The sequence below is a fragment of the Seriola lalandi genome, unplaced genomic scaffold (genome assembly GCF_002814215.2).
Source record: "Seriola lalandi dorsalis isolate HSWRI2012SDOR001 ecotype SW California unplaced genomic scaffold, Sedor1 jcf7180002054982, whole genome shotgun sequence".
Lineage (NCBI taxonomy): Eukaryota > Metazoa > Chordata > Actinopteri > Carangiformes > Carangidae > Seriola > Seriola lalandi.
In genome coordinates, this window is record NW_019525531.1 from 1,200,495 (window position 1) to 1,214,366 (window position 13,872).

The following is a 13,872-nucleotide window of genomic DNA, read 5'->3' on the forward strand; positions in this document are numbered from 1 at the left end:
TCAACAAACAAACACATTGTCTCCTGAACTTTACAAAGTGGTTTTAGACTGAACCAGATCTTGATAATAGAGGGAGCAGATCAGGAAACACTCCAATTAATAATTTTTGTTCTGGAATAAACTGGTAAATGAAATATTTTTTCACTGAGTTTTTGAGGACTGATCATTAATCAATGTACATAAATAATTTTTATTTTAAAAAGCCAACACGTTTTGCCCCAGATTCTCCTCTGTCTCATTTCATTATAAGCTACTGCTCAGTTCTTTATAACATTTCTTGCCTGAATATTTTTTGCAGTGTCTTTGTCTCCTGATATAGACCGATTGACTACACACACACACACACACACACACACACACACACACACACACACACACACACACACACACACACACACAGACACCCATCTGATTGAGGCTGGTCGATACTCTTTCATTTGATTTCTCCCTTTTTTCAGCTGCTCTGATTGATTCCTTTTCAGTCTCTCCTCTTTCTGTAGTCCTTTCTTCACTCTCCCTCCCTCTCTCTCTCTCATGCCCGTCTCTCTTTACACTTTATTTGTGCGATATGAGGAATTGATTATTGGACTCATTGAGCTTCTTCAGGACTTTAACCACTTTGCTCATAGTGTTTGTTTCCAGTCATTTTAACTTTATTTCAGGATGTTGCTATTTTCAGACACACTCACACAGCAGTGATCCAGCTTCTATATTTCTTTCACTGGTCCGTCTGTCCTGCTGCTCATGAAGTCATTCTCTCCCTTTACACTGTCTGAACTCTCGGCCTCTCTCTGGCAGGGCGGGGCACCCCAGCACACCGTCGGGGGCGGGTCAGGATGGCGAGGAAAACCCGGCGGCGCTGGCTGAGAGCTGCTTCAGAGAGCTGCTGGGCAGGGCGGCCTACGGCAACATGAACAACGCCGTGCGACCCGTCTTAGTGTGAGTACCTGAATGTGAGCCAAGACCGCTGCAGTTTAAATGTTTTAAAGTGCGAGTGTCAAACTCTGAGGAGTAAAGCTCCACAGTCCAAATGAAGCAGAGGGGAGGGAGTTTAAATGTATTTATATGTGAAAAAATTTGACTGTAATGTAGATGCAGATTTTATGTCAACTTTGTGCAACAGAGACTGCAACAGTTCATTTATGTTACACGTCATGTTCAAATGAGCGCTGTCTTTTATCCCATTTATTACAAAGTTTGTGACCTTAGGATGTATTTTCCTTGACCTTGGTTTCTATTAAATACCATAGGATATGAAAGAATGGAAAAAAAACTCATTACAGCGACCATTGAATCTGCTTAAATTTCTTTCAAAGTAACATCATTGTGAGGCAGAGGCATTAATAATTGGACCGCAATCTGGACCCGGACCTACACCTAGACCCATAACCTACAAATTATCGAGAATTATTACATTTTGATGGCATGTTTTTATTTTAACTGGTGCAGCTTGTCTAGCCATTACGACACTGGTCATGTGACACTGTTCAACCAATCATTGTGACTTGAGTCAGTGCGCGAGATAGACACATAGGGGAGAGACGAGACGAGGGTCAGAGATAAGTGGGGAAAGTGAGACATAAGAGGGAGGGAAAGAATAAAGGAGACATACCTCTTAGAATTTGAATAGATTACCCCATGCACTTTTCAAATTAGGGATTTTAAACAGCAATGATTGAAGTGAGGGCGTCTGTATATATTCCAACGCGTTGCTTTAGTAATGAAAATCAAATATCGCTAGGCAACATTTAACTCTAACAACAGCTACTTCACTACTTCAGGAAACTGAGGTCGCTCTGAACATTGTTGCAATATGTCTCTTAAAATGACCTGAGAGCTCTTGATATTTGCTTTAGAGACAATTTAATATGAAACGAGGAGTTTGTGTAAATCTGTTATTTCAGCACCACGGACAGCGTCATGGTTTCATCAATACACAGCACACACATTTCTCATTTTTGATGACATTGGTCTGTATTTAATTCTCTTCACAACACAGCAGATTGTTTTGTTTTGTGTATTTCCTTCTGATGCTGCTGCAGTTTTGCAGATTTCTTTGGAGTTTCTTTGGGAAAAAAACAACTAAGAATCGTCCAACCTTTATGAGGAGGTGCAGAGTGATTTTTCCAAGGATTGTTGTGGTGAGGATTCACGTGACAGCAGACCTGTGTGAACTTGTGTTGGTGGAGGAATATCTTAAAATGACCGTAGACTGGTTACAGATGGGGTTAATCTAGTTCACCTTGTCATGTGTGTGTTAATGTATACCAAAGAAATTAGCAAAGTGGAAGACAGATGGATCTATCTTTGTATTGCACGCAGCGTCACCTGAGTGAATTGGCCAGGTGCGAGTGGCCTATGTTGGACTGTTAAATGGTGACATCACTGTGTGTGTGTGTGTGTGTGTGTGTGTGTGTGTGTGTGTGTGTGTTGTTTGTGGGTATGTGTGTGTTGTTTCTTAGTGAATGTTAATGAACCGTGTGAATTTTCATTAGAGGTCCTACAGGGGGAAACACAGGGCAACACGGGGCTTAGCTCTCATACCGCAGAACAGAGAACAACAGACATGGAGCTACAAGGAAAAGCAGGAAATCCATTGCGGTCGCACCTTCTTTTTTTATTGTAGTCACTCACATCTCATCTCTCTCTCCTCCCCTCTCCTGCTGATGCACCATCTTAGGCTTTCAGTCTTTTTGTTTCCATGTCTCCGAGTTCAGCCTCAGCCGTCTCATGTTCCTTAATCAAACTATTGATTTGTGCCGGAACGCCAATTCTTATCTTCTTCAATAAAACCCCTCTCTCTCTCCACTCACATTTTAGCTAAATCAGAACATCAGTCCAGCCTCGTTTCTCTTCTGCTTGGCTTTATTAGCATACAGAACTACACCTTTCTGCTACACCCTTGCATTTCCAAATCCAGTAGTTGGTTGGGGTTGCGTTCACACATACTGAGTCTCTGTAGAAAGAAAAAAAGGAGGAATGCCATTTTTTTTTTTTTTTTTAATCAATGCAATGTGCACAAAGATCTGCAGCAGGGTTCAGATTCATAACCTGCTTTATTACATGGTGGAGTCATGACACAGACAGCAGGAGTCAGGACAGTAAATAAACCTGTTGCCCAGTCTCACACACATGCACTCATCCAGACAGGTACACAATACATGCGCACAGACACATTCACATTCATTTTCTCTCTCACTCACACACGCAGACACACACACATACACACACCTCTTCCTCACCGCAGACTCCCAGCACACAGAGGAAATTAAATGAGCTCTCTTATCACTCTGGCGGCTGCCGTGTGAACGCGGCACACTGTCGCCACCCGGTGACCGCGTCTCCCTCCTGGGATTTAAATGTCCTCGTCGCTGCTCCGATTGGCCGCGCCGCCTCGCCACTGGGCCACGGCTCTCATAAATTGGACAATTACGGAGTGAACGGCCCAGACCCGCTGAGATTTTCCCTGTCGGTGTCTGTTTCTGCTCCGCTGAAGCGCTCTGAGTGCAGGCTTCACTCCGCTCCTTTTATCCTCAGCAGCTTCAGGAGGAAAGGCTCATTTAGACATTTAAATTAGTGTGTTTTGGTATTCAGTATTTTTAGCCCTGCTATCAGTGTGGCTCCAGGGATGCTGATGGTTGGTTAGTTAGTATGCTGGTATGACGGCCACGTCCAGAAAGATCTCAACAACTATGACATGATGGCCAGTTAATTTTGAGTAGTTATTCGTGGTCATGGTTCAGGATATACCTCTAAATACTATATGTTAGCATGTCACCATGCAGTCATGTCATCTGAGTGCAGTAGTTTTTTCCCTTTTCCCTTTTTTCCCTTTTTCCTTAGCATATACAGACGGGTGACAAATTTAAAGCACATCGAGGAGGCAAAAGTAGAAAAACACAAAAATTCAACTGGATAGAACAGAGTTCATCTCCAGCATTGTCATAAGGTCAAAATGTTAATTAGTCTAATAATTTGTTTATGACCAAATACCTGCAAAACTAATGACATTCCCATTATTTCAGATGTACTGTACTTTGTCCTAATTATCTAATGTTAGCATGCCCCTGTGCCACAGTGTAGGCACGGCTGTAGACACTGTTTGTGGAAGGTGTGAGATCACTTTTATAAATAGATCAGGTCATCATGGATAGTAATAAAAACTGACTAGTTTAAATTGTGGTTAGAGGTTAAGTGTGAATACTACTTTCTCCGTAAAGGACCAACCTTAATGTCTCTAGTCCCCTGACATTTTGCGACACCATTGGATTAAATTTACCACCTGTTCACAAGAAATAGAAATCTCAAAATCTACCCAAAATAACAAATAGATGTACATGGTAAATAGTAGTTACAATTATGCATCAAAAAAATCTCCAGTCAGACACTGACCCGTCTGTCTTCCCACTGAGGTCTGTTTAAATTGGTTTAAATCAGATTTGTACCTTTCCGTCAGAGGAAAGGGGCTGTAGGTCTATCATGTTGCACCTTTCAGGCTCTTGGCTGACGCTCAGAAAACAGCATTTACACTGAGTGAAACAGTAGAATGAGCTTCAGCTCCTCACAATACAATCAATAGTAAGGTAGGTCTCAGTCATAATGACCTGATGAGTTGCCCAACGTCTGTCACAACAGAGTAACACGAACTACAGAGAGAGGAGACAGAAGTTAAAGCAAGAATAGAGAAGTAAAAGGCCGGTGTTGTGTTTCGTGTTTGTGTGTTTTCGTTTACTTGAACTTAAATAACATCTGACGAATTTCTTAAATTTGAACGAATGCATTACCAACAGTCAAAGTGTTGGTGTCAGGTCAATGTAAAAAGCCAGAGTTAGTGTTTTTCAGTTTCCATGTAAGACACACTTTCTAAAGTTTATAATTGTACTTTTATTTATCTCCTTATCTCTTGTAATTATTGGAGAAATTTGCTACCAGTGTAAATACTTGTTGCCCGAATTACCACAAATTTATGGCACCCAGTTTACTATAGCTCTCTACAAAATAGTTCTTCCAGTAACCTTTCAACTTCAAGTTTGTCATGTGAGTTATAAACATCTAAAACCATCAAGACAAAGCAAAGAAAACTTTTTAAATCCCCAACAACTTGACAGTTGCCCGTGGCATTCCCTGACAGTTTCCCATAATGGATGAAGAGGTTGTTCTCAGTGTGTCAGAGGTCACCACGGTCGTGGCAGGAAGACCTCAGCATTGCAAAAGGCAGACAGTGAGCAGCCCTCCAGTGCACACAGCACCTGTTTTTTCCATAAATGTTTGTGAAGCTTTAAGAAGCACCATCAGAGTGTCATTGAGAGACGAAACAAGGGTTTATCTGGTTTCATTTGTTTGGCCCAGTTGTTAGACTGATGCAGCAGTCATTTGTCCCTCGGCTACGATTATTTCATGGTGTTTCGCTTTTAATTGATGATAATTCAGACTTGCAGTCCTGTTGTCTGTGGTCGCTGTTGCTAATTAATTCTCCAGAGAGCTTCCCCCAGAAACCCAGAACACTTTGATTGATGGGAGTCAACTACTCATTGTGAGAAAACACTGAGAACTTCCTTTTTTACATTTGACTTAACATTTCTTTACAGAGTTGAAAAAAACACTCTTTATTTATTTTATTTGAGATGTGTGAAGATAAAGTTTTCCTCAGATTCATCGACAGGCTTTCGGCTGTTGCCTTTTTTTTTTTTTAGCCTTAGCCTTGAGTCAGAATGACTATGTAGAGCTGTAACAACAGTAACCCACTGCTGCTTGCAAATTCAATCAGCGAGCGAGCCTCTTAATGCTGCCATTAACAATTAATTACATAACATTACTGTGACTGCTTGACATCTGTAGGGCCTCTTCAAGAACAAAGCTGCATTCAGTCATTCTCCTCTCTCCTCTCACTTTACCTCCACTTTGTTTCACTGGTTTCCTCTTTGCCTCAGAGCTTTTTCTCAGTTAATTTGTTGTTGGTTCTCATCTCCGTCCTGAAAACAGACCTTGATCTGACCTCACATTCACACGACGCTCTCATTAGCTTGTTCTTTGACTTTTCAGCGACCTTTGCTCAGCAGGTAACGCCAGCAGCCAAGCTCTTATTTTAGATACACAACACACGCCGTAACCTGTTGGTTTAAAAAGACAAAAATATGTCTACATGTGTAGGTGAGATGTGGCATAAACACTTCTATTCCAGGCGCTCAGTTGGAGACTATACCATCTGTAATTACCATAGATCCTGAGGGATCCCGAGGCGCTACCAGGCTATGTGATAGACAATCTCTCCAGCTGGACCTGCCTGGAAGACCTCCAATGGAAGTTGCCTCCTCAACTGGCTCCTTTGGACTTGGAGGAGCAGTGGCTCTACTCCGAGCTCCCTCCGGATGTCAGAGCTCCTCACCCTACCCCTGAGGCTGAGCCCAGACATCCTGTGGAGGAGCCCCCATTTTAGCTGCATGTATCCGCGATCTCTTCCTCTCAGTCCCTAGCCGAACCTCATGACCGTAGATGAGAGTCGGAATGAAGATTGACAGGTAAATGGAGGGCTTTGCTTTCTGGCTCAGCTTCCTGTTCATCACGACAGTTCTTTTTTTAAAGTATATTTTTTTGGGCTTTTTTTTATGCCTTTATTGGACAGGATAGTAGAGAGACAGGAAATGGGGAGGCAGAGAGGGGGAATGACATGCAGTAAAGGCCGTCCGATGCGGGACTCGAACCGGGGCCAGCTGCAGCGAGGACTGTAGCCTCTACACATGGAGCGCCTGCTTAGACCACTACGCCACACGACGCCCCATCACGACAGTTCTGATAGAGCAGCGGACACTGCACCGATCCACCTGTCAGTCTCCTGCTCCATCTTACCCTCACTCATGATAAAGACTCCAAGATACTTAAACTACCTCATCCCAACCGCTTCACACTCTGCTGCAAACCGGGGTCCCGTCTGACGAGGCCAACAGAACCATGTTACCTGGGAATAGCAGGGAGGGATACCTTAACATTTTCAACTATAAAGGTGTTAGATTTATCAAATGTTTCCATAGCCTGGAAAATTGTGTGTGTGATGAAACCCTGTCGGAGTCATTTTCTTGTTAAAGCAATTGTTTTATCGTAGCTTCCTCTCTTCTGTCTTCTCCCGTGTTTCAATCCATCTCTTCTCTCCATCCATTCAGAGTTTATTAAAGTGTCTCCATCTTTGTCAATCACTCTGTCGCTGTCTGTCTCAGAGGGAAATCACTTCTGTACCAGAGGGAGGAAAAGTTCAAATAAGAAACTGGCTGACATTTCACATCCTCATTTCTACTGTTGCATATAGAATATAACTGTAAAACCTCTTAAACCAACAGCTGAGTTTGTTTGAATTAATGTATTTTAATATGTTTATGGAGTATTTATGTGCTGGTTTTTCTCAGCTCTGCATAAACATCACATCAGAGGAAGACAAGTCATGTTGATTCACAACTTCATTTATGGTCTTTCTCTTCGGTCAGATTTAGAAAAGCTGTAGGGAAACTCGTTCTGTAGCTCTCAGTAAATCACAAAGATGTTACTACTCTCCTTTTCGCTCTGAGTTTGGTCTCCAGCAGCTCCTGAGGGAAACCTCTGGCTCTTTAGATGCTCCACTATGTTCACCAGCTGCTCTCTACCTGTGTGTGTCTGCTGTTTGCTTCTGAGCAGGTTGTGGACAGTGGATATTTAGAGCTTGAGAGTTGGTGGTGGTGTTTTTTTAAACATTTGCCGGTTCCAGCTTCTTTGGCAATGTAAAGATTTTTCTGTCTCATACAAGCTGAATTTGGTTTTTGGACTCATGTCGGATAACAGAAGCGTTTTGAATACAGAGCTTTGGTGCTCGGGAATGTGCAACAGGCATTAATCAGTATTTTTAGTATGTTTAAGTCTCAGTAAGTCATTTAACTGATGAAGAAAGTATTAGATAAAGTGTGCAGCCGTACTGCAGTGAGTCTGAGACGATCATTTGTTTCACCCAGCGACACCTCACCTCCTGTCCTCTGTGTTGACACTTCATCAGTGCTCATCTTGAGGTATGACGCCAACACAGGACGTCTGCCAAGCACACACACACACACACACACACACACACACACACACACACCCCTCAATAACCAGCATTAAAGACTGCCGTCGTGTGTCATCCTCACACTCCCAGTCTGTTTTTGTAAATGAGTGGGTTTGTGTTTAGGCAACATCTTCAGCGTCACCTCCAGCTCTAAACACTGACTCGCTGACATCATGCTCCCCCTGCAGGCCAGGCAGCACCACATCAGCTGGTCCAGTGACAGAAAAATCCTGTTAGGACTTTTTTTTTTCTTTCTTTCTTTCTTTTTCTTTTTTGCTGTGAGTGTAGCTGGAAAGGAAGAAGCTGGGTCCAATAGAGGGATTGTGACCTGATGCAGGGGATTCTGAATAATTGTCATAACTCAAAGGTCATGTTTTATTCAGCTCATCATTTTATTTTCCAATATAGGCTTCTGAATATTCACATCACAGTGCATGGTCATAAGTGCACACTCAGTTTTCTAGTGAATATGGCAGTTAGCTTGACTTCCCCTGGGCTGTGCAACAGTGTTGTTTTGGTGGTTTTAAATGCTGCAGGCTCAGATGATTGGATGGATCTCAGTCATTCTCTCCACCAGTCCAGACACATTATTTGTCTGGACTTGGCTTATAACGACATAAAAAAAAAAAGATATGATTATACAAATAAGATGCCTCTTTTCATGCGTCTTCTGCTTGTTTATTCCAACCGGGGTCTTATTTTTGTTCTTTAGTTGATCACATGTGTGTTAACATTGTACTCACAAAGTTAATAACTGAGATGTGGGAACAAACAACAACTAAAGTTATAATGAGCACAGTTCTGTCAGGACAAAGCTACCAACATAAGACCCAGAGTGCAGTAAAAAAAAGTACAACAGCATATACAAAACCAATGATAATAATAATACTTACTGTAAATAAAAGTAACAAAGTGCTTAACAGTAACACAGATACAATACACCCCACCAGTTTAGCAAAACATCAAAATGAGTGCAGCAGAACCAGAGATATTCACTTTTTATTTCCCACTTTCTTCTCCCTTGTCAAAACGCCTATATTACCCACAATGCTGACAGTTCAGTTGGAAATTTAGATGTTTTATGTGTTGCCTTGATTGACATCACATGAGGGAATGCATCATTTTTTTGTGCAGTTCTCTTTAGTTTTTTGTTTATTTATTTATTTATTACAACTTAAAGAAAGGGCATGTGATCCCACTGGTTTATCCCACTGTAATAACCAAACTAAGTTAAATATAAGCGGAGGGTTAATGGACATACACTCAAACAGAATGTGATGCTCATCCTCGATGCAGCTGTTGTTTTAAAGGTTACAGACATTATTTCCTTTATTCTGGTTAGTCTCCAGCAGCTTCCCCCCAGAATCTCATAAAACCTCTTTCTGACTCCAACACACTCTGTAGGGGGGATGTACTATTGGCAGGTTGTAGTTATGCCATATATATATATATATATATATATATATATACTTAAGAAAGTTCAGTTGCTGTAGTTTCAAATCATCTCTGTCAAACCCAGCGGGGCCACCCGTACAGAAGTGAAATGTAATGTATGCGGTGGATGTAAAGCATGAATGCTGAGGTGAAACACTCACTGAATAATAAATACAGCATATTCATAACTACGAAGGAAATCTGAAGGTGCGACAGCAGCAGAAAAGGACTGAGTCTGTCTTGTCTGTTTGTGTGGGTGATACCAGTTCTCCTGCAGGGAGGAGGAGAGAGTGTCTTCAGACTATAAATAGCAGGGATTGGGGTTAACAGGGAGGGAGGTGGGTTTTGGGGGTTTGGATTGACGTCATTTTGGTGAACTGTTCTCATACAGCCAGCTTCCAATCCTTTCTATCGCTGCCCTCTGCTTTTTCCTCTCCCCTTGTTAATGTCTTTGTCTATTTCTTTCCTCTCCTCTCTCTCTTTCTCCAAATCTTCTCCATTTTCTTTTCACTTCCTTCCTTCTCTAACACTAATTTGATGTTTGTATCAATCCTCACACAGGTGGGGCTGGGTATCAGTTCTCAGTGCTAAAACGGTTTATTCAACACCTTGCTCAGGGTTCCCCACAGGAAGCTGATAAATGGAGGCGTATGTGTGATAGGATATGGATACACGTTAAATATCTAAAACTGGCAAATATTCTTTTAAATCTGGAACAATCTCATCAAAGAACAGGAAAACAAGATGAAGAATGTGACCTGACAGTTGGAGCTAATTTGTTTTGATGGTTTTTAACCTGTAACTCTGTATTATGGATAAATTCTGGTCAGTATCATCGTAGATGGATTACTGAATGGGCAAACCAGACAAAGGTATGGTGACCAGGGGCCCAGTGGGTCAGGGGCTGCCGGAGCCTTTTATATGAAGTGACTGTTAACATTTCCTGTGGGAAAGTCAACAAAAGAGACACAAAACCACCACAAAGAGAGACAATTAAATGCAAGATGACCCCAGAGAGTAACTTTGCTGCATTGGTTTAAATCCATGGCCCTTGCTATTATGTCAGAGGGGCTGGGGTCCTTTTTGTATGTCTGTTCCCAACGGCCCATTGTCTCATAATCTGTCCATGGTTATCCAGGCATTAAAGCCTTGCTGATTTCTTGGTATTGTTAAAAAATTGTCACAGCGGCAACTGATGTGAAGCCTCCTCAGTTTAAACAGAGAGATAAGCCCCAGCTTAATCAACCCATCAGTTCAGTCGACAAGCCTTTTATGTGAGAAACAGTCCAGAAGAAAAAATCAAGGATCAGCTGACCTCATGTCTAGTGGCAGAAACTGTGGAGAAGAGAAAACCGCTGTGACTGAGATCAACACGAGGTCAACGCCAGCGTCTGGTCCGAGGTGGTGGTTTAATATTGTAGCCGTGAATGAAGTGTTTGATGATGAAAGGTGTCTGGAGACTGCTTGCTGCTTCTTTTCTAAGATTCATCAGTCTCGGTGATGGCTGGCTTTTTTTGTCTGTGACTTTAGACGTGGTTGGACGACGTGATTATGAACGCAATTGTTTCACTGGCCTTTGAAGGAGGCGCCATCGCATCAGACTTTCAACATCAATGGACGACTTTAGGGTGTATGTGCTGCATATCGTCCGGGTGCTGCACTGCGTCCTCGCAATAGAGTTCGGCCTTTTTTTGCTCTGTCAACATAACATTGAACCGGGGATGTTGCAGTTTCACTCCCCCGAGCTCCAACATTTTTCACCCTGCTGTTCTCAGAGCTTGTAAACTCTAAAAATGTCCTCTCACAAACACCTGGATACCAGATCAGTGGGTCGTCCAAATGGAATATCTTTGTAAACACAACAAACACGGCCTCACTTGAAGGTACAAGACACAAAGCTACAAAATAAACTTTGCGAGGCTGATCTATTTGCTCATTCTGCTCTGTGGAGTACTGGATAGTAGGTGTTACAGATACAGACATCATCAGACCAAAGCAGCTGCACTAAAGTCTCTGCACTTGAAAACCTCCTCCTCCCCCTGTGTCTCTTCTGTCTTATGTTCTGTTCTCTGATTCTGAAGTGGAAAAAAATCCCTCGACTTTTCTCATCAGGGGTGGAAGCTCAAACTGGTGGTTTGGTACTTGTGAGTAACTGTGGACGAAGAGTGTTAGATCTGTCAGTAAAATACAAAATGACCAGAAATGTCCAAAAAAATGACTGCCACTAGATGTCGTACTGGATCACGTTCTGAGTCAGCACTCTGTTAGTGAAAGCAGCCCTTAAAAACACAAGAAGAAGCTGAATAAAGTTTCCCTCTGAACACGAGAGCCAACAATAAACGATCAAACCCCAACCATTAGCCCATGCTAGCATTTCCATGATATGCCCCACAGCAACGCTGACAGGGAGCCAGCTAGCCACAGCAACATTTGCCGAACACATTCATGATAAGGGTAATGTTATCATGTCTACTGGAGAAGAAAACAGACATGTAACATTATGAACCATCAAGTCAATGACGCATGGAGGAGAAGAGAAACCAGTTCAAGCTGGACCCTTTAGCAGCTCGTGGGGTTCTCATCTCAGACTGGGAAAGAAATTCAGCCTTGGACATATACTAGGACCAGCCACACCAATGACACTGACGGAGCAGGTAAAGACACTGGCGAACCGGTAAAGACACTAATGGAGACGGTAAAAACTTTGCAAACTTTTTGGATGTTCTGACGGTTCACTGGCTGACCAGGATTTGAGCCAGAAGTCCCCACGGTCAGTCCGTCTGTGCCCTGGTTTCTTTCTTTGTCGGAGGCTTTTCTTGCTGAAAACATGGTTTTTAAAGTAGAGAAAATTCTGGAAGGTCACTGTCACCTGAATGCTGCGTACTGCACTGTATCATCTCACACCTTCAAAACCCACATGATGTTTCATAATACCTCTGACCTCATGGGCATCTCACCTCCTTCAGCGTAGAGTTCGAGTTTAAATACATGGGTGTACTGTCCCCCTTTTTTTGCCCTTTATTCTGAAATCAGTGGTGGGATGTCTCAGATTTAGTCCAGGTAACTGATCCTCTGCATTGTCTAATTATATCTGTTTATCTTTATCTGAGAGTGTGCAGGCAGCTCTTTATTTTGTCCTGCAAGATAATAGGTGAGAGGATATTACTGATTATTTGGTCAATATTAAATGTTTATGTTGGTCACAAAGGTTCATTTAAACTGTAACCAAACCAGAAGCCAGGTGCTGACTGTCCACCTGCTGTCAGCTGCTCTTTGAGGCCAGACAAATCAGGTGCTGTGCTCTGTATAGATGTAAAATCTGTCTTTTTAGAGCTTCATGAATTATACTCTAATAATAATAATATCATGTCACCACAGCTTGGAGCTAAATAAAAAAGTTATTTCAGTGCCTGTGATTGGCTCGGGGCGTGGCTGAGTGTGGTGTCTGCTTTGTTGTGACATCACAAAGTTCCAGAAGTCCTGACAGCTGGTTTTAAGGCTCAGTTTCTGAATACAGGCTGTGTGCATTTCTCTGTGGACTGAGGCTTTGATACTTCCACAGTATTAATGTAGAACCTAGACCTGATCTATAATCAAACAACACATGGACATCTGCCTTTACACTATCTACTAACACATGTTTCTGTTCCAAAAGGTTCAGCATCTTCAAACTTCAGATCCGGGGATGTTTTTTGTTTATGAAGGGACACAACAGATTAACGTGTCCAAACCTCAATGCTGATGCTGTTGAAGCTGTAATGTTAATGAGCTCCTCTCTTCTTTCCTGCCCTCAGTCACCTGGATAATCACCACCTTTGGGACCCCAATGAGTTTGCTGTTTCCTGCTTCAGAATCATCATGTACTCCATCCAGGTACAGCACATACATCGCTTCAGTTTTGAGTTTGAAATGCGACATTGTCATGGTGTACAGTTACTGTTAGCCTCGCCCTTCCCCCCTTCCCTTGGATCTGGCTCCAGCGCTTGTCAGTCATCTTGACGAGCTGTCATCCAGCTCAAGGCCTGAAGTCAGCGGCGTCCCTGAAGCCTCCACAGGCAGATGGAGAACACAGCTGATCTGACGCTGGTGTCCGCTCTATGTTTTCTTAGATTTACTCGGCTTTTTTATTCTACCTCCAGCTCCTCCTGCTTCTCAGGCAGCTCTTCCTCTGCACACTGTGTAGTACAAGTCCTGCTGAACAAAACGCTTGTTGAAGGAGGGTTGGTCCAGGGTAAAAACATCTCTGTATCTGTGAGTGGTTCATGCCCCCAAACTTAGATTACTTAGACAGGGAGATTCGGGTGTGAGTGGTTGATTTGATGCCTTAATTTTTAGAGCAAATTCAGATTTATTTTTTTATTTATTTATTTTTTGGC

At 42.5% G+C, this 13,872-nt stretch overlaps 1 protein-coding gene across 2 annotated transcripts in view; it reads left to right on the plus strand.

The window, feature by feature from the left end:
• efr3a (EFR3 homolog A (S. cerevisiae)) overlaps positions 1-13,872 on the plus strand; it is a 125,397-nt gene that overhangs the window by 74,063 nt on the left and 37,462 nt on the right. For both annotated transcript variants that reach the window (XM_087171237.1, XM_023396663.2), the window contains 2 exons: positions 799-939; positions 13,291-13,369. In XM_087171237.1, coding sequence (XP_087027363.1) covers positions 799-939; positions 13,291-13,369 — 220 coding nt within the window. The remainder of the gene's footprint in view (positions 1-798; positions 940-13,290; positions 13,370-13,872) is intronic.